The sequence below is a fragment of the Xiphophorus couchianus genome, chromosome 6 (assembly GCF_001444195.1).
Source record: "Xiphophorus couchianus chromosome 6, X_couchianus-1.0, whole genome shotgun sequence".
Lineage (NCBI taxonomy): Eukaryota > Metazoa > Chordata > Actinopteri > Cyprinodontiformes > Poeciliidae > Xiphophorus > Xiphophorus couchianus.
The window spans coordinates 8,027,406-8,055,279 of NC_040233.1; the positions used below are offsets into that span (position 1 = coordinate 8,027,406).

At 44.5% G+C, this 27,874-nt stretch overlaps 1 protein-coding gene and 1 long non-coding RNA gene across 4 annotated transcripts in view; both read right to left on the minus strand.

Moving 5' to 3' along the window:
• Window positions 1-2,327: 2,327 nt before the first annotated feature.
• LOC114146008 (uncharacterized) lies at window positions 2,328-3,197 on the minus strand. The gene is made up of 2 exons (XR_003595822.1): window positions 2,789-3,197; window positions 2,328-2,506 (listed from the first exon to the last, which is right to left on the minus strand). It is a non-coding gene; the product is annotated as an uncharacterized LOC114146008 (long non-coding RNA).
• Window positions 3,198-8,973: 5,776 nt separating this feature from the next.
• Window positions 8,974-27,874, minus strand: part of cdh24b (cadherin 24, type 2b) — a 239,028-nt gene continuing 220,127 nt past the window's right edge. For all 3 annotated transcript variants that reach the window (XM_028021099.1, XM_028021098.1, XM_028021100.1), the window contains 4 exons: window positions 26,317-26,631; window positions 17,876-18,083; window positions 15,926-16,412; window positions 8,974-13,353 (listed from right to left, as the gene is read on the minus strand). In XM_028021099.1, the coding sequence (XP_027876900.1) occupies window positions 12,358-13,353; window positions 15,926-16,412; window positions 17,876-18,083; window positions 26,317-26,631 (2,006 nt within the window). In that variant the 3' untranslated portion in view covers window positions 8,974-12,357. The remainder of the gene's footprint in view (window positions 13,354-15,925; window positions 16,413-17,875; window positions 18,084-26,316; window positions 26,632-27,874) is intronic.

Sequence of the window (27,874 nt, forward strand, 5' to 3'; positions counted from 1 at the left end):
TTTTTCGTCGACCTGCGGCTGAAACGTCAAGGTGCAAATTCATTAAGAGAAAATGACAAGAAGGATTTTTGTGTGAAACTCCAACACAAAGTTACTCGGGACAGTTAATTAATAAGATGAAGACACATTTCAAACATCTTGCACCCAAAAAATAATTAGAAAAAAAACTATTTTCTAAAAAGATTACATCAGTGCGTCTAGATTAAGTGTTCATTTGTCAGATTTAAAGTAGTTTTTAAAAAATAACCTTGGAGCCGGTGTTAAACTGGTATCAAAGCAGACATTTCTGTATTAAAAATGGGTTTGATGTACTCTTCAATTCTGAAATGAAGAGTGGAAAGTCCTAACAATAAACAGAAATAGCTAAAATGTCTCATTTTCATGTTGCAAAATGTATTTTGTGCATGTGTTTTGAATGCATGTACATAAATACTTGTTTTTTTATTATTATTTTGTTCAAAATAAAGATATACAGTAAATAAGGCTGCAAAACTGTGTAAGCGTTGAGTTACTGAATAAAATGTACTTTCTAATCATATTCTGAGTTACTGAAAATGACTAATTCCAGTTATATCTCCCCATTTTAACGTGAAATTGATAGTGGCGCCACCATGCTGTAGTGAGACTTTTCTCCTGCAGGAAGCAAGCCACTCGTGCTTTCCTCAAGTTAGACATAAATGTAACTTTGAGGCCAACGTAAAACTGTCTGCATGTATGCAATGTGGCTATGAATACATTTGCAGGGCACGATTCGTGGGGAGATTTGTTTGTTTTTCTTTCTTGGGCTCAGGAGCGCGGGAATTTATTTCCTAAAGAAATAATAGTGATATTATTTGATGGGTTACCATCAAATATTCAAAAGAGAATAGCTGATGGGTTGCCCTGTGACAGACTGGCGACCTGTCCAGGGTGAACCCCGCCTCTCGCCCGGAACGTAGCTGGACATAGGCACCAGCAACCCTCCCGACCCCTCTAAAGGGACAAGGGTGTTAGAAAATGGATGGATGGATGGATGGACAGAAAATATCTGATGGTAACCCACTCATCACAATGAGTTGGTGCTTGGAAGCTAACCAGTTCAGCGAACGCTGGTGCAACTCCGCCAAAAGCAGAACTCCGTGATGTATACAGGACAAAAACAGGCGTATCTGATCACAGTGAATCCCTATCAACATGTCACCAAAGGCGTTACCACCTCGCCGAGTTATTATTCCGCGCACTTCATTGAACAATTAACCAATCTGACACAAAGCACTGATGAACGTGCTTGACTCCCCCTCGCTTCGGCTCTTGTTTGCGTGTCGGTAATTGGTTATCATGTTCCCTCTTTCTTTTTTGGTCTCTAATGATCAGCCGTGTAAATAGAGTCTGTCACCTCCCGACGACTCGCACGCATCCCCGGTCTCCCGAGTCTTCAGCAGTCGCACGGAGACGTTAGATACGATCGAGCAGCTCGGAGCTGTGAACCAGCCCAGCTCCCTGGAAACCGCTCCGAGCAGATAAACAAAACCGAGGTCCAGACGCTATCTGCTGGCCTCACCGTTTCGGAAATATTTTTTGCTGCTATTTGGATCAGGGAGGGAGGGACGGAGGGAAAGAAAAAAGGATGCACCTGAACTGCTGAGCAAATATTACAAGGACATCTACCGCCTGGCGACTGCTCGGATGTTGGGCTGTGTTTGAGGGTCTTCCTCTCCCCCAGGCCGAATCCCAGACCTGGTCAAATTGCCTGGTTCCCTTCAGGCAGGAAAAAAAAAAAGAAGTCTACTTTTCAGCTTATTGCAGCCACAAAAAGGGACTGCAGGGTGGATTATGATGCTCTTTGATAGTATAGCTGTCTACCAATAAAGCTGTGAACTATGGGTGTCGTTGACTGAATGAGCTTGAAAAGAAGCAAGGCTCTGGCTTTTGTTTTTAACAACATTATGCACTTTCTAATTGAGCAGCAACATAATTGTTTCGTTTTCAAGCCGATCCCTCTGCACAGAAACCGAGTACTGTAGCATGTAAATGTGGATAAGAGAGCGAGCGTCGGGCTAAGTGCTTAACAGTGTCTTTGAATGATTAGTGGCTGGTATTAGGAAGAAGCTCTATGGAGGCATGATAAGGGATTATGTCGCCTCGAGTAGCGCCATAGCAGAAAACATGACAAGAGGCAATCCTAATGAAGATTTCTGACCAGTAATGTCACGCTTTTAACCTCAACGGCTCCCAGCAGAGCACAGTTTGTCAGCAACACGAGCTGCATGCTCTAAACCAACGTGACTGTCACACACGGTCCAGCTAAGGTTTCAAACACTTACGGTTTTAAAATTGCTGAACTGTTCTTACCATTTAATGTGCTTTTTAATAAGGCTACGTTTGCAAAAGACTGCTGCCTGGAGACTGCTGGTATTCTCGGATGTCGATTGGAGAAAAAGATGGCGCCGCCAAGACACCTTGAGTCAGGTGGAGTTGTCAAGCCAGGCCACTACTGACCCTTTGCAGTGCCGGACATCCAAACAACCTGTGTGTTCCGGTAAAGTTTGTCAAAAAACAAGCTAACTTAATATCATTTATATAGTTTATTTTATCTTTCTACAGTTGGCCTTAATGCTTTAGTTTAAACATTGCTGTTGCTTTGCTAACTATCCCAGGTTTGTTTTGTGGTAGCATTATGTTGCAGTTTACATCCATGGGTTTTTTTTTTTTTAAAGCTAACACTACTGAACCATGTCATCAGTTTAAATGTTCCTTTTGTTTCAAGGTACATTTTTGGTAAATTACTTCTGTTTTCTTTTGTACTCACCGTTGTTGGATCCTTCAGATCCTGCAGCCAGAGCAGCTCTACGCCGACCCAGCACTTCCTGTTTGAATTGGTGTTTGATGTCACTGATTGCATCACTGGGCTCTACCAAATGGAGGGTTTTCTTTTTTGCATCATATTGTTTTTCTTTAAAGTGACCTTTTGACTTGATCTGCATTTTAATTGTTTTAGTTCAGAGCCCATATAGTTGAGCATATGGGTTTATGGATTAGATAAATAATCTTATTCCTGCTTCACTGTTTAGACTTTGTTGTTTGGTTTGGCCTATTTTCCAACGATAGATGAATAAAATGCTGGCGTGTTTCTAATTGTGTATAAAACCAGTACAATTTTGGCAACTGGGGACTAAAGTCAGAGAACCAAGATGTCAAAAAAATCAAAACCACTATAAACCTTGTATTGTCTGCCAGCACTGATTACTTGTCACCTCCCTTGCTGCTCCAACTCCACTGCCTCACAAAAGACTCAAAAAATATTGTTTACCAATATGCAATCTCACTCAGTTTGAACAGTTATGCTAGGATGGCATCACAGGCATGCCATCCTGTGATGGGTAGAGTTTGATGTAAAGACCTTGATAGCAGACAAAGAAGTTTCTGATTAAAAATGACACAGGAATGTTCTGAAAGATAGGAAAGAAGATTAGTGGGCATACTTTTTGACCCCTCATTTTGTGCCCTTCTCATCAACCAGTGGAAAAGTTGTTGTCATAGGTTACACGATGAGAATCTCGTCCCTAGTAACGACTGCCCCTTTGTCCGCAGTCGTTACTAGGGGACGAGTAACTACTGCAATTTGGAGGTGATTCCAATTAACCCCTTTTGTCCCTAAAGTGTAAATACCTCCCATATAATTTAGCCCCAAGTTTCTCGCCACTAATTACCCCGGCTAATCCTCCACCTTCCCCACCTGAGCGAAAAGCTTGCCCCCCTTGCTCTCGGTCTCCCCCCGTTACACTATGGATTCCCTGTCAACTCGCTGTGGGGGAGATCGAACTCTAATTAAGATTGTTAATGAAGATTTAATTTTCCACTTCAAAGAAACCGTTGAACGTCGAGAGCAACTGCAGCAAAAAAAAACAACAAAAAACGCATGAGTGAGAGAGCGTGAAAAAAAACAAAACAAAGAAAAGACGGAGGAAGACCGTATAGGCGAGAAGTAGAAGTGAAAGAGGCTTTTGTCGAAACTACTACAGGCGCAGATGGAGGCAGGAGCTTGCCTGGAAACTGTTCTAAATCTCACAGAGATAGAGGCTGTCACGTCTGAAAAGTTATGCTGAGCTTGAAATGCAGGTCTGCTGAGATCGACTGCAGTTCTTCACACGTTAGCTGTGCTTGAAATTCAGAGATGCACGACTGTGAGTGTGGTGCAGAGCGAAGCACACGAGAACTCACACTGTGCTGAGTAGCCAGAGGGATAGAGTATGTCACAAAGGTTCAAACAGAATGAGGAATTTCAATGGACTTAAACACCCATCCCCCCCAAAAAACCCGAAAAAAAAGCCCTCCAAAAACAAAACATACACACGCATATATGCACCCATACACACCAGCTCTTGTGTCCTGTGATGCAACCCTGCGACATTGACTGTGTGCAGCTCTCCAGCTGTGTTTGTAGTCAGGGACTCCCAGGTGTGTAGCGCTATAAGAACCCATTTCATCTCCAGCTACGCCATTAAAACTACGATCAATTATGCATGCTGTAATTATTGACAGAGCCGTGACAGTGCGCCTCACCTAGCCTTGCTGCATTGCAGTGCTGACACTTGGAAGGAGCCGGTAAGCGGGCAAGTGCGCGAAGGGAGCTGCAAATTGATAAGGCGGCTCTGCTGGTTACATGTTGATATGTTTTATCAGGTTTGGTGGTGGTTAATGCAAGTTAATGCCCTATTTGGCCTCCAACTGATTTCCCATCCGCCTTAGATAAAGGGTGCTGCTCGCAAAGAGGGGGGCAAGTCAGCCTCCAGCACCTCATAATTATGGGAAGGCATCGCCTTTGACAGAGGTGGCAAAGGCTCTTTCTATCGCAGCCTGCAGAATCAACTCTCACCCTTCACAAATATGATTTTCTGTAATGCAACAGACTGGCATATTAACTGCTAATATGCTCCTCTCTCCTTCCTTTCTCTCTCTCTCTCTGCTTCTTTCTTTTTCCTGACTCGAGGCGGGTATTATCATTGTAATCAAGCGAAGACCCAGCTAACACGCTCATTCTCCAAACCATCATGTAGTAATAATCCCCTCCTTCATATTTGATTATTGTAATAAATCTTTTTAACTAGCTACTCTGTCACACAGCAATGGTGCACATCTCCCCAATCCATCATCCGGCAGGACAAACGCTGCAGAAATCAGGCGAGCCGCAAAGGTTGTTGAACGGGCCTCGTACATTCCGCCAGCAGCTGTCGGGTTTGCTCTATTTGGTTCTGCTTTGGAGTTTGAATAGCATTTTTTAAAAATATTTTTTATTCCCTCCTCCTCCCCCCGCCACCATTCTTTGTCTTCCATATCGCCAATGCGCAAACGAAGAACATTCCCTCTTTGTGTGAAAGCGTGATTACTCTGCAGAACTCTCTGTCCTCTATTACTGACCTCGCATCTTCCTGTCGGAGGAAATCAGACCAGACAAGGTGTTCCTTCATCCTGCCCGCCGGCCGGCGCGCGCACACACACACACACACACACACACACACACACCCGCACGTTTACCGTAGCCTTTGGTTCGGGAGTTTCAAAAGACCAATTTGATGAAGCACACCCACCGTCTCGCAAGGAGACACATGCTCAACAAGGCGCTCTCGCATTTGGACGCACCGCGGGTTGACGCGGGCCATTTCTCTCCAGCTTTCTCTCAGCCGTCCACACGCAACAGATGGGGCCGATTATCTGTCAATTTTGGGAGACTGGCAGAGAAGGCACTGTGCGGGATGCACTTGCATCCTTGAAAAGGTTCCGCTTTTGTTCAGAATTTATGACTAGAAATGGTACGACAAGGATCACAAATAGACTCTCAGGATAGGTTTGTGGAACCGTATCGACAACATCATGCCGATGCAGTGAAATCGGCAGGGGGCTCAGGAACTGACGGGACCAACTTGTTTCATTAAAGAGAGATCTTTAGGTCAGGCCCACGTGGCACTTTGAGACTACAGACAGTGCCGTGCTAAGCACCGTCATATTCCTTTACTTTCTCCTTTCCTATTTTCTTCTTCCCTGTTTTTCCTTCTCATTGTCTTTGAACTATTCTGCATTCTGTCATGTTACACCAGAAACTTTAACATATTTGCTGATTGACCAACATACAGCAGACTATAAAGAAGATGATACATATGTTTTATACGTTTTAACAAACACAACTCTGAAAAAGGCGCCTTGTATTGGTATCCATCCCCTCTTTACTCTGATACCCTTTGATGTAGCTGTTCTGTAAAGGCAGACAGATCAAGAATAAAGCTGAGGTTGGGTTTATAGCAAGAGTAGGCTGTAAAAACAATCCTTCAACAGAAAACTGTTCAATCCATCAGCCCAAAAGATAGAAAGAGTATGGAACAACTGAAAAGCTACTAAGACTTGCTCACCATGCTGGAGAGTAAAGGTCATGGTAATCCTGGAGTAGTTATAGACATCCACAGCTCAGGTGGAAGAAGCTAGAACCGAACGTCTCGCTTTAGCGCACTCCACTAGTCAGGTCGTCATGGAGGACTGGAAGGAAGAGTCTTTGTTGGACTGATTCAGAGTTTGCGACAAGTAATGTATGTGATGCTCGCAGACAGGGCAGACAGGGATGAAGGTCCTCCTGTCCGATGACAACAAAACAAAGCTTTTCTTCAGGAGGTAGCCTGGTTAGCAGTGATCAAAAGACGCGGGGCAGGAGAATCCTCGATCAAAACCATTTAGAAGGTACAAAAGACTTTACGTCCCAGCAGGGACGTAAAGGAAACAAAAACAATCATAAAGCCAAAGGTGAAATGAATTGATTTAGATAAAGGCCTGTCGATTTGTGTCGTGAATGGGAAAGACAAAGTCCATATCTGAACCCAATTAAACCTGAAAATTAAGATCACATCCCAATCGCATTGGACTGAGCCCGAGTTGTTTTGCAAAGAAGCCTAGGCAAGAATTTCAGTATTTACATGAGTAAAGCTGATAAGAGACAAAAACCCTGTAATCTTGTTTTTCCACCTCTCAGCTAAGCACTTCTGTTCTGGTCTGTTTCTATAAAGTCACAATTGAATACACTGAAATTTGTGACACTTCAAAGGCAACAACTAAGCAACAATCATCTGCTCTCATGACTTGTAGCCATGTGAGGACTTGACGAGTGGCCCAAGTCAGTCTTCATTTTTGTCTGAGTATTTATGGAAGCTGAAAGAGTTTCAAAAGCGAGCCGTGAAGGGCTGCAGATTCCATCCGCAAGCCTTTATTCTCCGTAAAACAAACGATTCCACTAATCAGGCTTTGATTGAACCAATTTGGAAGGCTCAGAGGGAGCGATAATCAGGTCTGTCAAGTGGTTTAGTCGGCGCAGCAATCCAAAACTCAGAAATAGGACAAATCAAGAGAATCATCGCTTCTGATTTTGACCAATCAGTCCAACGGAGCGCTGAATCAACTGCAGATGAGACACCTGCAGCCAATCAAGGCAGTGGAATAAACTGTCTAATTAGAGAGGAGAGAAAGGTCACTTGTTGGGACGGCATGCTAATTACTTTTGCGGTGACTGCCCAGGAATGAGTGACGGTTTTTTTGTTTTTGTTTTTTTTAATAGCTGAGTGAGACAAAAAGTTTGAACATTTCACAAAAGCTGAAGTGATGACATTGTTCAAGTGATGTAACAGCAAAGCATCACACAGGTGCTCACAATGTAATATGAACTCAGTAAATGGTTATTAGGCATTTCAGATTTTAAAGTGAATATATCACCCAGAACATAATCAAATCTTCACTAAAAACATCACTAAATGTTTAATGGATCATTTTATCATGTTACCGCCAACGGTTTGATACTTTTCAGTATTAAAAAGTCCGAATATTTTTGTCACAAAGGCTCTGTGGTTGATAGCATGCAACTTCATGTGACGAAACAACTAAACTTTTGAAGCTGGAGTTCTGGAAGCTTGATGTTCAGTATCAAACATTAAATATCTGATTTTGATGAAATAAGAAAAGTAGTAGTTGATTTTGGGATGTTTTGTTGACAAAATTAACAAATTGTCCTTTTGAACTTGCTGACACCACTAAAAAAAGCACTGAGGAACGCTATTTTAAAAATGCCATCCAAGACAGAAACCGACAGCATACAAAAGTTTCTAAGCTCTCGGAGAACGTGTAGCTAACGCTTCGCTCCAAGATACACTTCCTGTACTATATCACCGCTCCAAACATTTAAAACTAGTGAAATCTTGATATTATTGGACATATTATATGTCATTTTAAACAGTTTGTGGTTTGTGAAAGTTTCACACTATTTGTGACAAGTAGGAAAGCTTTCTTTTCTCCCCAAGAATATTGTAAACATCCCATCTGATTCTTGTGAAGTCAACATCATGTATCATCATGAATCAGATATCTTCGTTGCAGCTTCTTGAGTTTGCCCTTTTGTTGAAATTTACCTGAACCAAATGGAAGTGGAAGTCAGTGTGATGCCTCTGAAGTACACTTTCTGAGAAAGATGTGCGTAAAAGAAAACTGAGTCAGAAATCGATTCTGCAGCGATAACACAAAATCTCTCATAAAATCCACCAAAAACTGACTGAGAATTTTAAAAAAGGAAAGTCATGGGGGAAAGAATAAAAAATGTCATTGAGATGCTTTGGGCTAACTTAAAACAGGATGAACATGGGAGAAAATTCTCAACGATGTAACGTTAGCCATTAGGGATTTTGTAAACATTAGTAGGCTCATTTTTGGTGTTGACCTGTAATTAAATCTATTTCATTCCCAGAGACCAACAAAACACAAATTACACACCGACATGTGAACATTACTTTAAAAAAAGAGACTTTTATATACCATAACTTAGAGTTGCTCTCTAAGATAAAACACCTATGCGAGTGTTTAGCTACTCTTAGGAGAACTTGAGAATTTCCTTAGGTAAATTGAAATGCAAAATTAATTTGGTACTTAAATTGCAAAGGCAGAAATGCATAAAAGATGAAAAAAAGCCACTTTCCCTTAATTCACAGTTTATTAAATTCCCAAAGAGAGGTAAGTATCTATAAAACCTCCATCTCTCTCAGGCAGAACCAAGTACTGACATATTCCATTTTAGTGCATAATAGAAATGAAATACAGATTTGTGTGTGTGTGTATGGACACACACACCCCCACGTACACAGTTTCTTTCAAATGAGTTGTTCACTGAAACAGGCTTCCCAACAGGTTTCTCTGTAACTACACCACTGTTTTGCACAACAAGCGTCAGCCAGAGGCCACATGTATAATTGAACGGTCGGCTTGTCCATTGTCGAGAGAAGAGCTACCACATGACGAACCCATTTACAAATGTTAAATACAGGGTGCTGCTTTTATTCCAGCTCAGTTGATCGATTTCTAATCTACAATACATACATATAGTCCCGACAGTGCTCCATTTGAACACCTAAATTATTCTTCTTCTTTTTTTTTCCCCCCAAATAAAAGTGTTTTTGTTTTTTTTTGTTTTTTAAATCTCATATAGTCTCTTTCAGCAGTATTATTCAGTGGTATTTACATTTAAAATGATTTTACATACAGTCAAACAACGTATATATTTTTAATCGACATCTTATAAAACAAGTGTTATCGTTGACTTTGTTCATGATCCGTTACTGAACATCGTACAGTAGAAAAGTGCATTCCAGCTGAAAACTCAAAACTCATTTGCATTGTGACCTTTGATGACAACACGACGGCCTACGGCGGGAGTCTCTGTGTTGATGCGCCCCTACCGTTTAATTAAAAGGTTTGTGGAACGTTTTTCATTTAGGCAGTACAAGTGTTCAGAGAAGGAAGTGATCGGCACCGATTACCCCTCCCCCACTTGTTATCAGAAATCATACTTGGTCCTCAAGGTGCGTACGGTGAGACTACGTAGGGCGGCTTTGGAGGGACACAGAAAATAGGAAGGAGAAAGAAAACAGCAGACTTCACAGGTAAAACTGTTCGGTAACTGAATGTCCAGCGTTCTAAAAAGTGAGTTGAATACTTGTACAGTGCTTTGAAAAAGTATTTCTAACCCCTGAACCTTTTCACATTTTGTGACATCGCAATCACAAACCTCAAGGATTTTATGGTAAATCATAAAATAATAGCAAAGTCTTTCTTTTTGTGCCAAAACTGATTATTTCGCTTTATTAAAGAGGTGTTGATTTTCCTTTTCCAACAATCACTTTTGAAAAAAATAGACTTGGTTAGTTATTTTAGTGGGACTTTGTTGTGACACCACATGGTTACATTCTGTGTTTTTTGTCTTTGTCCTGAATGTATCCATTTTAATTTGTACCCTTTATTTGCTCTTTTTTTCCTTTTGTTCTCATATCTAATTAATTATTTTGTAGGTCAATACTTCTGTTCACTAGTCTGCAATGTTTGTTTTGCATGAACAAATTGGCAAATTAAAAAGAAAATCTGACACAAAGTAGTGCATAGTTGTAAAGCGGGAAGAATGGGATTTATTTAAAAAAAAAATTTTTGTGTTACAATTGAAAACCAGAACAATTTGGTTTCAGTTTATTCAACCCCTTTAACTGGACATCCTTAAATAAAATCAAGTGGATTGACTTCATAAGTCTCCTATATAGTCAACATCCCGCTGATGTCAAATTTAACATCAGTAGGCCTTCTTTGACATTCTCCCCATCAACCAACACATACAAGTAAGCAAACACACACTGTTTAAACAGGTGGTGTTTAGTGTAGAACAGCTCAGTTGTGCCAAATCGAACTATTTGTACATTTGGGACAATAGGCGATCAAATGCAGTCCTTTTACGAAACTGAAAATGTGTACTTTAGTTTGGGAAAATTTCAAGCTCCATCTCAAACACCAACGTCGATTTCTTTAGCCATAGCAATATTAGACAAATGTTGGTGTTTAAGCTATATGTGGGGGCACTCAATTTCAATTTACTTTACTGGACAGTGGCAAATATAACATGTACTATGGGCACAAATGGCAGTTAGCATTAGCAAGGACAATAGCTTATGGGGCAGAAAACCACCACAGAATGTGCACCATTTCTCCTGTTTAACATGGTAGTGGCTGCATCATGCTGTGGAGATGCTTCTTCCAGCAAACTTGTAAGGTGGTCAGAGTTAATGGGAGCATGGAAAACATTTTAAATCCTTCCACCTCGTCGGTATGCACTACTTTGTGTTGCCGAATGTTAAAGTTTTCTTAGGTTAGAAGGTTGCAGTGTGACAAAATGTAAAAGATTCAAGAGAGAAAATAAATACTTTTGAAGGTACTGTGGATCACCTTGCTTTAGTACAATCAATGCTTTACTTTATTTCAGTCCTTCTTGTTGGGACGTGTCGGCGTGTAAAATCTCTGTAAACATATCAACACTCGACTACAAAAGGTTGGGGGCGTGAGACGGGGTGGTGGTGTTGGGAGAGTGGGGGACAACATCCTTCAATGGTTTAAATTTTTCACAATGTCTGTTTTACTGTGACTCAAAGGAGGTTTGGAATCTTTTGGCGGGACTTAAATGATTCATCATTTTCATTTGGAATGGAGAAGCAAGCTGAATTATTCACTTTTCTGCCCCAGCAGAAGGAATAAAAAGCAATAGTTCGCTGTACAATCGCTTCATTATGAGATCATTTCTGACGCTATACATTCCCGCCATCCCGGTCCCTCTTCATCCCAGAAACCCTTCCAGCCATTTTGTGTGTTTTTCCACTTTCCGACTCCGTCTGCGCATCATTCCAAATACCAACACCGTCGCTTGTGCAGCACTACTTCTTATTCTTCTCTTTAAATTGTCCCTGGGTATTTTGATTTCTACTCCTCATCTCTTTCTCTTTTTTATCTTTATTTAATTCTTCACACTTAAGCTCACAAAGACTGGTGTGTCTGAATAATCCACTTGTTCTTACATAGCCAGACTTTCTCTCTCACACAAACACACACAAACACCCACACGCATACAACAAGTAGCATCTTTCTTTCTCCTTGTTTTCCTGCTAATTCTCATTCCATACGTGCGGGCTGAATTAAATCGAGTCTGGGATGTTTGGGTTGTTTTTCTTTGTCCAGAGCGTTTAACAAATTGTTGCTGCCCCGAGCCCATGCAGCCTCCGCATTGTCTCGGTATCTGTGCTCAACCATATCAGCGTTTCAACACTTATTGCTTTAAATTACATCAATCACTCCCTCTCCTGCCCTCACATTCTCCATTCTCCCTTGGCTCATTTTTCTCTGTCTCTTTTTATTACTTTGCCTCTTCATCTTTCTCTCCTTTAACTTCTCTTCACATTATTCTACCTCTAGTTGCCTTTTCATCACCTACCCTTCCTTACTGCCTCCTTTGCCCCCACTGATTTCCCTTTTTTTTTTTCTTTGCTCTCCTCAGTCTTTCCCTTCATCTCTTGCTTCCTCCACCTCTCTTTTCTCTGTTTTGTCAGACTCTTCCTTCTGCTCTCTCTCCTTTTTGGCAACTTCTTCAACTTTTTCTTGATCTTCTCTAGCTTTCTCTCTGTTTTTAAAGAGCTGGGCTAGTTTCTGGAACTGAGGGCCCCAGTCTTCGAGCCCCACGCCCCAATCCTCCTTCTCGCCGTCGCTCTCCAGTGAGCTGAGGGACCCGGCTCTGGATCCTGTCCCCTCCAGGCCGTACACCTGCACAGAGTCGTACGGCGGCTGAGAAGGGTCGAAAGTGACCTGGGCGAGACGCAGGCGTAGGAACTCACCCACCCTGAGTGCCAAGGAGGGACCGCCGGGCCCCTGTGGCCCTCTCGTTGCCTCCATCCCAGGAACCCAGCCGGGCCCATAGCCCATCACTCCCCCTAGCGTTCCCCTCGGCTGCCCCGGGAAGGGTAAAAGCTGGGGGCTCATGTCCCTCCTGCCCAAAACGTACCCCCCTAAACCCATCTGCTCTCGCCAGTCCCCCATAAATCCAGCTGCCTCCGAGAAGACAGACGGCGTTCCGGTCAGCGGGATTCCTCCATTCTCCCTGTCCGGTCTCGCCACCACAAAGTTGCTTCCCATTTCCAGGCCCCCTCTCCCCAGGCTGCTGGTGTAGTCCCTCTTTCCAGGCACCTCCCCCTGGAGGACAGTGGCGTAGTTACGTCCGCCAACTGATTGTCCATCTCTGGAAGCGTTCCCGACTCCTCGTCCCCGCTCCCCTCCTCCCCCTTCGGTTCCTCCTCCTTCCCCGCTGGGGTCGTGTTCGGGCAGGCCGGGGCCGGTGCGCTTCGGGGACGGGCCGGAGCGGGAAGCCCTGCGCCCGGCCATGGGGAGGGTCGCCGAGTCACAAACCCAGCCTCCAACGGCGTGACCCTGACCCATCAAAGAGCCAGAGCGGGTCATAACGAGGCTGTGCTCCCTGGGCAACGTCTCTGACTGCACCTAGGGGAAACATAGGTGAGCATGATTACATTCAGTTATGAAAATAAAATCAGTCTTATTAGCTGAAATAGGAAGAAAAATTTAACATAAGAGACAGTAAATATGGTAGAGAGTGGTGACACAAAGTTCAGATGATGGTTTCTACACAGTTTTTAATAAAAGTCTAAACTTTTCCAGACTTAAACAATCCTCGGTCCTCTTTAGCCTATTTTCATTTTTAAAGTTTAAACAGAAAACTTCACAAAAAATGTTTGGTAGCTATTAGGGATACAAACAATTAATCAACCTACTTCTTGATTGGATTATTAGATTCAAATGTGTTTGAATCAATTAAATTAATTGAATCAACTGAATTAATAACGTCCGCTTATTAGCATTGTAGTTTGCCATTCATTCAGAAGAGGGCGCCGCTTGTCATCCCTAAAATAGAGTCAGCTGATACAGGACTAAAGATGGCGGGGAGATTCCAGAACGGGAAAGAGAAACGGTCTAAAAAGAGCGCGATGTGGGACGCAAAATGCCCTTCAGGCGGTTTTGTTTTGAAATACTTCTCAACCACAAATTACTGATGTGCTACAAAGTCTAATAATGTGAAAAAAACTGCCATTTTCGGTTTATTCAGGCAGTATTTAAATACAGCTGACACAAAATATATATATATATTTTTAATTCGGCGTATTTTGGAAACTTTTGCCCTTTACGTTTTGGAAAGACGGCCGGCCATCTTGATTCAAGAGAAATCTCAAGTTTTTAAGAAAATGGCTGCTTATCAATTACCATGATGAATGAGCTTTAGATTAACTCATTAATCGATAACTTGTATTCCATGTAGCCATTTCTAAATAGGAAGAAAGGAACAAGAAAATAAGAAATGGAAGGGAGAAAGAGATTTAAGAGCAAAAGAATATTGGAAGCATAAAAGAAAAGAAGGTAGCAGGGAAGCATGCAAAAGATGAAGGAGAAATAGAAATTGACTGATTGAATTAATGCGAGCAGCTTTCAGATAATAGAACAGGGAATAAAAATAAAATTAAAATATGGAAACCCATCATTCGCCAAACTCATCCAGAGTTGGAAAAAAAAAAAAAACATCAATCAATTTCCATCCGCTTCCAGAATTTTGCTCGCTGCGTAGGAACCCTGTGGAAAAAGCTAGAAAAAAAAACGATGATAGAAAGGGCCTGACATGATAGAGAGAGAAACTGAACTCAAGTGAAGGGAGTAGAAGAGGAGCTGCACGAAGTCATAGATATTAATTGAAAAGCAGAATGAGCCAACAGTGAAAGGGTGATGAATCGGGAAGTGAAAGAGAGATAGAATATTTGAAAATTAAATAAAGCAGCGGAGAGCCTCGCTAGGACTTAATAAATAAAAGAAGACACAAAAATGTACAATGGGGTATAAATGTGCTGATATATCTGCACCATCAACTTCTCCCGCCATTGTCCTGCTCAGTTCTGCTGATTTACAGACACTAAAACGCTTTAATGTGGGAGGACCGCAATTATCTACCGTATTAAGTTAAATGGAAACTTAACAATTCCTTTATATTTGCTTAATTACTTTCTAACATATTATTTGCTCATACAACAGAATAATTAAGTCACTCATTCAACTTTAATTCCAATTCCGATGCAGCCATCTATCATTAGCCAAGAAATTATTTACATTTATTTTATGATTTAGCGCAACAGCTACCTTTATTTTTTTCTTCCTTCTCATGATATCTAGCTCTCCATCTGTTCACATATTTCACTGCTTTTGCAGAGCAGAATGCCAGTTTTCACACCAAATGCTCATACATGCATGATTTGCACAATGAACACGTGAGGATAATTAGACGGACCGTTTCAGTACGTCCGGCAAATCCGAACCAAAATACATTTTGCAAACAGGGCACTTCCTTTCAACTCATCAAAAAGTTGATTTATAATCCAACATCAATTGAATTAACTTCCAAATCACTCTCAACAGTGCCTCGCAAAAGTCTTCACTTCATTCTGTTTTTAGCTACATAGGCACAAACTTTAATGTGAGAAGTGGAATGAAAAGGAGTCGATACTTAAAGCCTAGACTCAAATCCAACAAGGAATTAATTGAGTATTTGCAACAAATGAACATGCTTTGAGCACATTTGTTAAGCTTGAGGCCATAGTTACTTATGTGGCCCCTGGCATATAGAGGGCCACATAAATTAAGCTAATAGTTGCATGTTTAACTATTATTTTATTAGTCAATTCAAGTCAGTTTTTGTTTGTATAAGACCAAATTACATCAGTGTGAAAAGATTTTAGAAAATGTTACATTTTAAGTGCTAATCAACGCATAGAAAACTATATAATTTAGCAGTTTGTTAATAGATAGTTTTATCAATCCTTCCTGCCACTATCTGCCCTTTGAGGACATTCATGTGTTGACGGTGTTTTGGGTTGGTGTCCTACGATAAGATAACCTGCAGTCTTTTTTAGGTTTCTCTTTCAGAAATGTGCAATATTTAGCTCCATCTTAAGTTGTAGATACTTCTGCAAGGTAATGCATATTTTCCAAGCAATCTTTTCCGTATATTCCTCACCCAGTCCAGATCCTGATTGTGATTACTTTTGTCCTCATTACTTCCGTCCATGCAGCTGCTTCCCGGTCCCGTCCCGCCTCCTCTCTCCTGACTGTCGCTAGTCCTCGGAGTCCCTCCGTCCGACGTGCTTACTCCGCTTTGCGGCGCCGTCCCATCACGGCTGCCGGTGCGACTGCCCGTTCGGCTCCCTGTGCTGAGGTCTGTGGGCGCTACGTACACCGCCCCCGACTCCATCGGCCCGACCATGGCGCCTTGGTTCTGGATGACCAGGGAGTGGTCCGGCTGGACTCCGGGAATACGGTACGCCAGCTCCGCCAGGCCCGGATCGAAGGTTCCACCTGGTGTACGGCGGAGAACCGGGAGGGTGTGGCTGCTGTAGCAGAGGCGACCGTAAAGGGGTCCTCCTGGTGCCGAGTAGCTGTCCACACCTGGATTCTGGGGCCAGGCGTAGTTGCGACCTTTGTCTTGACCTTGCTGGGTGTAACGCCTGGAAAACAAACAAAATGTTCAAAACTAGATCCTTTTACGGCTGGACAATAAATCCATAATGTATATCGTGATAGCGGCGTGATCCAAAAGTTAGCGTGCTCGTTCCTGGCGCTGCTTGTGATTAAACTCATAATTGCACTATTTCAAGCTGTGCAGTGAGTGATACTGCTAGAATATCTGTTAGAATATCCAATAATTTCACAGAAATCTGATCCAGAACCACATGGCATTCTGGGGGATGTAGGCAGAGGAAAGGCTTTAACCACTCAACCTCTCATCACTCGCTCACTCACTCACTCACTGGTTACCTAGCAACAACCTGTTGAGTCTATTGTGCAACAACAGTTCCAAGTTTTGCCACAGTGCCTCATAACTTAAAAATAAAAAACAATAGCATGCAGTGAAAACTGGGGATAAAACTGGGTAAGTTTTATCCCCAGTTCTCACAGTTTGTCTCTGCCAGTTTGCCTTTTTGTTTTCAGATATTAAAAACAAAAAGCAAAGCAATAATGATCAATTTTACTGGTAATGCTTATATGTTTTTCAGCCATTTCATCCAGTCCTGTATCATTTAGTGTTTTTTTTTTAGCAATGTGCTACACTAAACAGGGATATTTTGATCTTACAACTGTCCTGCTTGTAAACTACTAATCTAATATAATATAATCCTGTACAAGATCAGCCACTATGAGAGCAAGTTACTGAAAATACAACGAGCTTGAACTAACAGCAAACGTTGTTTGTTCAAATATGCTAATGCTATTATAAGGCAATAAGTCACTGCTTTGCAAAAGAATCTATCATAATTTGGGTAAAAATGCAAAACGTGGCTTCACAAAGTTTAATTGAATAACTTCTCAGGCACACTGCATCAACAACAAGAAAACCTAAAAAGGAATTGTTGCAGTGATGTTGCACTATTGCACTAGATTATTTTTTCTAAATGTTGTTGTGTCCATGTCTTATAAAATGAAAAAAAAAAAAAAAAAAGCAATTTTCGATAAACTGCAGGCACTCTTTGTACTTGTTTATGGCCTCTCCATATGGCCCGCATGAATTCGGGAACTAATTATTAGTCCAAAGGCAATAACAACGTTTCACAGAAGCATCAAAGTGGGTGCAAACAGCCCTCTGATGTAGCGGTACACAAACGAGCTTTAACAAAAATGGACAGAACAAAGTGGTCTCCCGGGACCGCCGCGCTTCATAGCCTTCTGTTTCGGCATTTTGATCGGGGATTGATTATGACCCAGGAGCTGCGACCCGACCGGTTGCTTAAGTGGATCGGTTGAGTCCTGAGTGCGATGGAAGCCTTTTCTACAGAAGGAGGGACGGAGGGGTGCTGAGGAAGTGATGTTTACCTCTTGTGCTCCCTTTGGCGTGTAATGTGAAACCAGCTTTGAGGTTTTGATGAAACCGAACTCGTATGAGCGTTATGTAAACAACCCTCAGCCTACTCACACATTCCTGCTGTCTAGCGTGCGATAGCCCCGAGAGCGGGAGCTGTGCGGCGCGCTCTGGAGCGCGGCGATATCAAAGGCGGCCGTGTCGGCCTCCCCGCCGCCCTCGTCGTCGTAGGTTATGATGTTCTCGCGCACGTCGTCCTCCTCCAGCGGCGACAGGGAGTCCCTCTTCTGACGGCGCAGCGACAGCGACAGGGCGCTCACTGCTGCGGAGGGGACAGGCGTCGATGATATTCAAGTAAAAAAAGAAAAAGAGAGAGAGAGAGGGAGAAAAAATGATGAACAATGAAGAAGAAGGTGCATCATAAGTCACAGGGGAAATAAAGGAAAGCAGGTGGAGGACGGAGTGAGTGAGAGTCATACGGACAAAGAGGTGAAATTCTCAAAGACAAAGAGAAAGCAGAACAGGCCTTAGGTTAGAGGGCCGGTATATCATATCAGCAGACTGCATGCCTCCACTCTGTAATTGACTTTGCGCTCTAACTGGGCAAACTGATACTGTCAGGAAGTGCGGGTGGTGAGAGTGGTGAGGCAGATGCAGCGGACCCAGGTATGATGAATATGATGTTTTAATGAAAATAACTTAGTCTAAACAACGAGCAGGAGTAACACACACTGAACACGAAGAGACTAAACATTGACGACAACAAGGCTAGACATTGACGAGGACCCGACGACGAACAAGGAACACAGGTGGAGTTAAATACACGGGAGGGTAATCACAGAGACGAGACACACCTGGGAACAATCAAGGGGAGGACAGGACAACGAAGAGACTTAACGACACAGAAAACTCTAAATAAACAAGGAAAAACACAGATCATGACAGTACCCCCCCCTCAAGGGCGGCTACCAGACGCCCAAGAAAAAAAAAAAACAACCAAAAAACCCAGCAAGGGTGGGTGGAGGGGTGCCGGACGGCGGGCCAGAGTCCAAACCAACAAAAAAAAAAAAAAAAAAAACAACCCACCATCGTGGGCGGAAAAACAAGAAGGGCCAAGAGTCCAAAAACAACAAAAAACTACCCACAGGGTGGGCGGAGGCAAAGGAGGCGGGAACCACGGAGGTGGTCCGGCGGTCGTCCGCGGCGGCGGGAACCACGGAGGTGGTCCGGCGGCCGTCCGCAGCGCTGGAGGCGGGAACCACGGAGGCGGTCCGGCGGCCGTCCGCAGCGCTGGAGGCGGGAACCACGGAGGCGGTCCGGCGGCCGTCCGCGGCGCTGGAGGCGGGAACCACAGAGGCGGTCCGGCGGCCGTCCGCGGCGCTGGAGGCGGGAACCACGGAGGCGGTCCGGCGGCCGTCCGCGGCGCTGGAGGCGGGAACCACGGAGGCGGTCCGGCGGCCGTCCGCGGGGCTGGAGGCGGGAACCACGGAGGCGGTCCGGCGGCCGTCCGCGGCGCTGGAGGCGGGAACCACGGAGGCGGTCCGGCGGCCGTCCGCGGCGCTGGAGGCGGGAACCACGGAGGCGGTCCGGCGGCCGTCCGCGGCGCTGGAGGCGGAAACCACGGAGGCGGTCCGGCGGCCGTCCGCGGGGCTGGAGGCGGGAACCACGGAGGCGGTCCGGCGGCCGTCCGCGGCGCTGAAGGCGGGAACCACAGAGGCGGGACCCCAGGAGGCGGTCCAGCGGCTGTCCGCGGCCCGGGAGGTGGCGATGATGAGCCCCCCGAGGCAGGGTCTCTGGTGGAGCACAGGGGGTCTCGGTGGGAACGCCGGGGGTCTGAGTCGGAACACTGGGAGTCTTGTGAGGAACGCAGGGGGTCTTGGTCCTCGGGGTCTCGGGAGTCAAGGTCTCGGGGGTCAGGGTCTCGGAGGGAACGCAGAGGGTCAGGGTCTCGGAGGGAACGCAGAGGGTCAGGGTCTCGGAGGGAACGCAGAGGGTCAGGGTCTCTGGAGGAACGCAGAGGGTCAGGGTCTCTGGAGGAACGCTGGAGGTCAGGGTCTCTGGAGGAACGCTGGAGGTCAGGGTCTCGGGTGGAACGCTGGAGGTCAGAGTCTCGGGTGGAACGCTGGAGGTCAGAGTCTCGGGTGGAACGCTGGAGGTCAGGGTCTCGGGTGGAACGCTGGAGGTCAGGGTCTCGGGTGGAACGCTGGGAGTCTGAGTCGGAACGCAGGGAGTCTCGGTAGGAACGCAGGGAGTCTCGGTCGGAACACTGGGGGTCTCGGGAGTCGGGGTCTCGGGAGGAACGCAGGGAGTCTCTGGAGGAACACAGGGAGTCGGGGTCCCGGAAGGAACGTAGAGGGTCTCGGTTGGAACACAGGGGGTCTCGGTCGGAACACAGGGGGTCTCGGGAGTCGGGGTCTCGGAGGGAACGCCGGCTGATTCGGCCTCGGGTGCGCCGGCTGGAACGCCGGCTGATTCGGCCTCGGGTGCGCCGGCTGGAACGCCGGCTGATTCGGCCTCGGGTGCGCCGGCTGATTCGGCCTCGGGTGCGCCGGCTGGAACGCCGGCTGATTCTGCCTCCGGTGCGCCGGCTGGAACGCCGGCTGATTCTGCCTCGGGTGCGCCGGCTGGAGGTGAGCCGGAGCGGAGCCTCGGTCCCGGCTGCGGGGGCGAACCGCAGCGAAGCCTCGGAAGCGGCTGCGGGGGCGAGCCGCAGCGAAGCCTCGGAAGCGGCTGCGAGCCGCAGCGAAGCCTCGGAACGGGCTCCGGGGGCGAGCCGCAGCGAAGCCTTGGAAACGGCTGCGGGGGCGAGCCGCAGCGAAGCCTCGGAAGCGGCTGCGAGCCGCAGCGAAGCCTCGGAACGGGCTCCGGGGGCGAGCCGCAGCGAAGCCTTGGAAACGGCTGCGGGGGCGAGCCGCAGCGAAGCCTTGGAACCGGCTGCGGCGGCGAGCCGGGACGAAGCCTGGGAACCGGCTGCGGAGGCGAGCCGGGACGAAGCCTGGGAACCGGCTGCGGAGACGAGCCGGAGCGAAGCCTCGGGACCGGCTGCGGAGGCGAGCCGGAGCGAAACCTTGGGGCTGGCTGCGGCTCCGGAAAGCGACGAGGGGCCGGGTCCATCGGCGGCTCCCATCGCTGTCTCCGAGCTCGCAGCGGAGGAGGTGCTTCCGGAAAGCGACGAGGGGCCGGGTCCACCGGCGGCTCACGTCGCTGTCTCCGGGTAGACGGCGGAGGAGGTGTTCCCGGAAAGCAACGAGGGGCCGGGTCCACCGGCGGCTCACGTCGCTGTCTCCGGGTAGACGGCGGAGGAGGTGTTTCCGGAAAGCGACGAGGGGCCGGTTCCACCGGCGGCTCAGGTCGCTGGCTTCCCGGACGAAGGAATCGACGGGGGCCGTACCCGGGGGGTGCTAACACCAGCCTTGTTCCCCGGAAAAGCTCCCGCTGCAGGTCGGCGAGAGCTTCAGCTAGCTCCCTGTCCTCCCTGCTGGATCTCCGCCTCGGTCCGCTCTGCTTTTTCGGAGGGAACCTCACTCCAGCTGGGTCCATAATAGCGAGCCTCACCGTTCGGTCTGGTCGGGTCCTTCTGTCAGGAAGTGCGGGTGGTGAGAGTGGTGAGGCAGATGCAGCGGACCCAGGTATGATGAATATGATGTTTTAATGAAAATAACTTAGTCTAAACAACGAGCAGGAGTAACACACACTGAACACGAAGAGACTAAACATTGACGACAACAAGGCTAGACATTGACGAGGACCCGACGACGAACAAGGAACACAGGTGGAGTTAAATACACGGGAGGGTAATCACAGAGACGAGACACACCTGGGAACAATCAAGGGGAGGACAGGACAACGAAGAGACTTAACGACACAGAAAACTCTAAATAAACAAGGAAAAACACAGATCATGACAGATACCTTACTCTCTCATGACTCCATGACTCTTGTTCTATATTCTCCAAGCAAGGAGCTGCATTTGACCCTGAGCTGTGGCAATGAGCAGAGCGATGGAAGCTCATTAGCACGTGTTCAGCAGGGATACCTGTGGCCACGTTTAGCCATTGTGCGTGGTTTCATAATTTACAATGGAATCATAATTACCTTACTAACTGGGGAAAATGTTACTATGTGTGTAACTGTAGGGCAACAATCAGATTGAAGAAAAAAAAAAACAACCCAACAATGAATCGTTTCAATGTGTTTTGGTGTCAGGGGAATAAAAAAAATCGTCTTTAAAATGGAATGCAAATGCCTCGGCATGAAACTTTAAACTATTTTGAACTTGGATTTAAAAAACTAATTCAAAACTATTACTCAAACTTATTTTTTATATTGAAACTTGTTTAAATGGGCAGTATTATGTGTTTTCCAGCCAAAATGCTATATATATATATATATATATATATATATAAAAGAAATTTTATTTAATAATTTCACATCTTGAAATTAGGCCCCTGAGTCTTTAAGAAAGTTTTTCTGAAACTCTGCCTTCAGGAAGTCATCACCACATAGCTCCTCTATTAACCCTTTAACAACATTTTTACCAGCGCTGCACTGAGACGTAGCTTGTATGATGAGCTCAGCTGATGCGCAGTTTCACTAGGTGTTTGCTAATTGTTGCTGGCTAGTCTGAAGGAGCCGAGTGTGTGTATGGCTGCTCTGTAATGCAGACGTTCAAAGGCTTGGAAACTTCAGCTCTGAGGAGGAGCTTCGTCCTCGAAGGCGGCGCTCGGTCCTCCCGGATATTTTGCACAGCTGCATGGTTGCTACGGGAGACTAAAGGATTTCTCACGAAAGAATCAAGGCAACACTCCAGGTATGTTTTTGATGAGGGAATTACATTATAATATGACGTAAACCTTAAAAAAGTTAATTTTACACAATACTGCCCCTTTAACATATTATTATTATGATCATTTTGTAGAAAAATTGATAAAAGTGATGTGGGGCACATGAGCAGTAGTTGAGGGTGGCAGTAGAGTGGAGGTGGGTCAGAACATGAGCATCCTGGTAATAAAATATGTCAATCTGTCAGCCGAGGCCAGTTTTCTAATACTTCTATGAATGTGCTGTCAACAGGAAGTAGGCACCCCCTTGTGTTGCGTCTCCTACTTGCTGCTGAGAAGAGAGAAACTGGGTTATGTGCTCTCCGCAAGTCTGCACTGAATATTGTCCTAGACCTGAATATCAGATCATTTCCTCCTTTTTGACTGGTTAGCAAGTGGTGGCATAAGTAGGATGTCTCCCACTGATGAGAGAAGTACCATTGGAAAATATCCAATGAAAAGACAAAAATATCTTTTCTACACGGACGATACAAACACAACTCATCCTTAGATTGAATCCATATATAAAACCAATTCATCAGAACCAAAACATCACTTTCACAAACACTCCCAATCAAAAATCTGAAATCTTTCATGAAAACTAATAAACACTCTGAAACTCGCTTTTCAACAACTGGCCTAGATTTGGGCATAGAAACGATGTAATATATTAATAGCATACTTGTCATGTTACTTCATTTAAAAGCCACATATAAGGAGAGCGTAACGAGGTTCTGAAGAAATTTGACGATCTTCAGACCGTGCAGGCTTTGAACGTCAAATCGAGTCTCATATCCAGTGCAATACTGTGCAGAACTACACAATGTCTGTTGCAAATATTCTCCGTGTATCTTGTGGAGGTTGTTTTGTGCAACTGATCAAAACTTAGTCACGTAATCTATACAATATTTTAAGTACAATAGAAAATAAAAAATCCTGAGCTCAGTTACTGCTGTCCAAAACTATTTTATTATTTCCAAATATTTTTTTTAAATTATCTGTTATCTACAGTGGTGTCAAAAAAGTATTTTCTCCCTACTAGCCTTGTATTTAATTGTCATTTTCACATACACTTTATATCAAACCAAGATCACTTAACAATTAAAACATCAGTACGCAGAAACAAGGTTTGATTCTAAGTGCCTGCTTCCAAGTACAACAAAGAGGTTGACCCTCTCCTATTGTCCTGTTATAATTTGGAAAATGGTACAGACTAATAAGCTTTATTTCCACTATTGCCTCACCAGTCCACACTCACAGACACTGAGCTACAAAATCCAAGACCCGGCGTTGGATCTGAGCATGTTTTATGCTCAGATCCCATTTAACGGATCCCAAAATTGGCATTAAACAGACCGTACACCAATGCTCCTACTACACAAACACCATGCAAATAAAATATCAAATAAAATAGCGCACACCGACCCGTGACGTACCGCTCTAGCGAAATTGAGGCATAACAGTATGTCTTTGTTACGACTGATTGATCAGTTAACCAGACGTGCTAAATAAATATGAACATTTTACACGGTTAAAACATTAATTTCTTGTTGTGTTGCAATTGTTTACAATTTGGCAATAGAAGCTTAGGGAAGGGATTTAGCAAGAAGAGAATGATAGCATCATTGCGTGTCCATACGCACGCTTATATCTCCTTGTGGGTGTCATGTAGGCGGCTAAGCTGCTGCATTAAGTTAATCTGCTGCCACGATATTGTCAGAAGTTGCTTTATTTATTTTCTACGGATAAAATCCACTGATCCATGTGCAAAAATATTATATCATGGATAATATATATTATCCATGATAATATGTGGGCTCATTTTCACAGCACATTGCACATATTTTCTCACTAAAAGAGAGCTCTCAGAGGTCGTTAATGCGGGCCGAGTATCTTCTTAATCACCAGACACGATCCTCATGGAGCCATTGTCAAAGCCTCTGTGTTATATCTTTATCGCACAACTAAAAAAAACAAAACAAACCCTGTTACAGACTGTCAAATTCTACAACACAGTTCAGGCATTTACCTACTGTGGTTCATTCCTCGGCTCCATCAAAGCCACCCTCACTCACACCATGTTACATTAGTGTTGTGATTGAGCCGGCCGCTCCCAGAATAATAACGACTGCATCAAACACGGCATGAGTGGCGATCCAGCTGGCTGAAAGGAACTGACAACGATGCTGGCCGCCAGCCAAGGCCTTCTCTGAGACTCAGCATTATGAGGCGGAGCAGTGACATTTGGTTATGCTGCTGCAGAAAAAAAAAAAAAAAAAAAACGAAAACGGAGAACCCGGATAATCACTCGGTAATGCTACGTTAGCGCTGATCGGAGCTGACCTTGCCAAAAGAAATAAGTGGGCTAAACCTGAAAGAGAAAGCAAACCCGGCCACTGAGTGGCTGTGATTCAGAGAAATATTTACACTGCTGCTTTTATTGTTTCCATATGCAGATTAGGCAGCCAGGGAGTTGATGTAGTGGTAAAAATACAGAACTAAAACACCAATTGCTCAGCAGTTTTTATTAGATTTGCATTAAAATGAAAATTATATCTCTTTGCTGTATATATAACAATGAGTGCCGGAGTATAGTCATCAATGAGGTTATATAAGAAGCTGGGAAATGATTAGTGATACTCTGCTTAGCATTACAGCACTGCAGCTATTTTAGTTAAAGAGATCTCATAAAGAGTGCAGTAACATGTTTAAAACCACAAATACGTTTGATGTGAAAGGACACAAAATCTCTTTTTTTTAATCTCACTGACTTTAAATTAGTCTTTTTTTCTACGTTGGGTCAGTAAGGGTCAGCAACATTTCTATTTGCAAAGTCTTACAACTGTTTTTATCAAATTTGTATAATGTTTCTTCATTTTTTTAATGGGATTTTTGTGTCCACGTAATTTGGGAATGTCCAGATGACATCATAGTTTGAGGTATTTTATATCCTTGTGTGACATGTAAATAAAAAAAAAGAAAAATAAACAAGCATTTTGGACATCAAGTTTGGCTGATCTCTGAGTTTAACATCTAGAGGTCTAAAGGTATTATTTTCATCTGTACCTGCCAGGGTTCCCCGTCCCTCCCTGCATGTTTTGTTTTGCTTTTATGAAAGAGTCACAGAGAGAGCATCACACTTTCCTGAAGACAGCCATCCAAAAAAGAAATTACTGAACTGGGATCCAGAACCGCACAGCTTTCTGGGAAATGTAGAAAGAGGAAAGGCTTTAGCTACTCAACCTCTCATCACCAGCAAAGCAAGGTGAGTGGCATCAACTAACTCACCCGCTCACGGGTTACCTAGCAACAACCTGTTGAGTAAATAGCGCAGCAGCAGTTTCAGGTTTCGCCGCCGTGCCTCATAACTGCTTAAAACTAAAAATTTGGATGAAACAGGAAAGGTCACGCCACCAGTTTGGCAGTATTTCAGATATTGGAAACCAAAAACTAATCATTAATTATCGATCTGGACTGATATGAAACCCTTCTGTCGTGGTCTGTTTCTCTGCCGTATTGTCCAGCTCCAGGAGATCCATAGAAAGTTTGTGGGATTGAGTGGAAAAGCTGTTTGGCTATATCCTGATTCACTTCTGTCACGAGGAATGGGACAAATTTCCAGAAAACCGCAGAAAATACACACATTTTAAGCAGTTTCTGTCTGATTTAATGTGTATTTCTGGTGTGTGAAGGTATCTGGTTTCAAATGCATATTTTATGCAACAAAATATTTACCCAGTAGCGTAGCAACACAAGCCAGGATAGCCAGCAGAGCGGCAGTGCTGAGCCCCGGGGAGGGCAGCATGGACTGCTGAGGCAAACACACTGCCTCTCTCTCCCAGTCCGAATCTCCCTCTGTCTCCTTGTCCTTCTCCTCGGCGCGGGCTCCTCCCCTCAGGCAGGGGCAGACAGACACGGTGACCGTCCCCGTGCTGGTGAGGCCCGACGTCCCGTCCCTGAGGACGAGCGGGACGTACAACGTCAAGGTGGAGGATGGGGAGCGGGATAACGGCTGGAGCTGGGACAGCAGCACCAGGCTGGCTGTGGGGCCTGCCGGGGAAATCAGACAGAAAGGAAGACACATGTTATTAATCAGTGGTTAACTGCCTCTTACGATTCTCCGTATTCTGTGCTAAGTCATGGGAGGAGGTCGCGTTCTGAAAATGGAGTCCCAAAATTCCAGCTTTCAAGTTCACAAATCTGTGACTTGTGTCAGTAGCAGGAAAAAAGCCTTTGAAATTTTCAAACTTTTCTTTAGTTTTTTTACATTTTACACAACTTGAACTCTACAAGTGACAGACCACATTGCTTGTAACAAGAATGACTATGCTATACAAGTTAATGATATGGCACTGCAGCATCAAAAGCCCACTTGAAGAGTCATGACAGTTTAAGAGATGTGAACATGTCAAAATGCCAAGCTGCATCAATATATCTTAGTTGCCTTTCAATAGAGATGCTCCTACTCTGGTAAAAGACTAAATGTCATGCAGAATGAAACAATCCAAAGCATTAAATTCACAAATATACTGTTTGATTTCAGCAAGAGTTCAGCAACTCTTATGCCAGTTCTGTGGACACCAACACAGGCCAATTACTAGATTAGCGAGCCATTAAAGGAACCATTATTCTTGACTTCTGATCCCTACCGAAGCAACAATCATCATCCATCGAGGCGGACTGCCACACTCATAAACCATGTCTTGTAAACCCGCCCATTGCAGCTCTGGGTGTTTAGCCTTTGTCCTGCTGGAAGGGAAACCTCCACACTATTCTCAAGTCCGACACTCCAGCCATCTTTCAATCAACTCTGAATTGTTTCATTTTCTCTTGTTCACCATAAAAATCTTGGCTGCTTTGCTGATTAACGTCTGCCTCGCCCACCCTGTTAGTTTTGGTTAGCGGTCACATCTTGGTTAATTTGAAGTTGTACTCAGTTGGATTCTATCTATTAATTAGCTACACTGGATTTCATTTTGGAGTACCCAAGAAAAGGGGGCTACTATTTAGAAATAGTAACCATGCTTCCAAATACCATTTTTTTCTATCGATTTATCTTCCACTTCACAACGGTGCACTACTTTTTGTTCAATAACATTAAATTCCAGTGAAATACACTTACATTTGTGGCTGTGGGCACAAAACATAAAAGAATGCCAAGGGATATGAAAACCTTTGCAAGAGGCTGAAGTTTCTGAAAGTACAAACGCGACAAAATGTGACATGTTAAAGTGCATCTTGTATGCAATATCTTGAATACAAGATATTGAGAATCTCGTACGCAATGTATTTG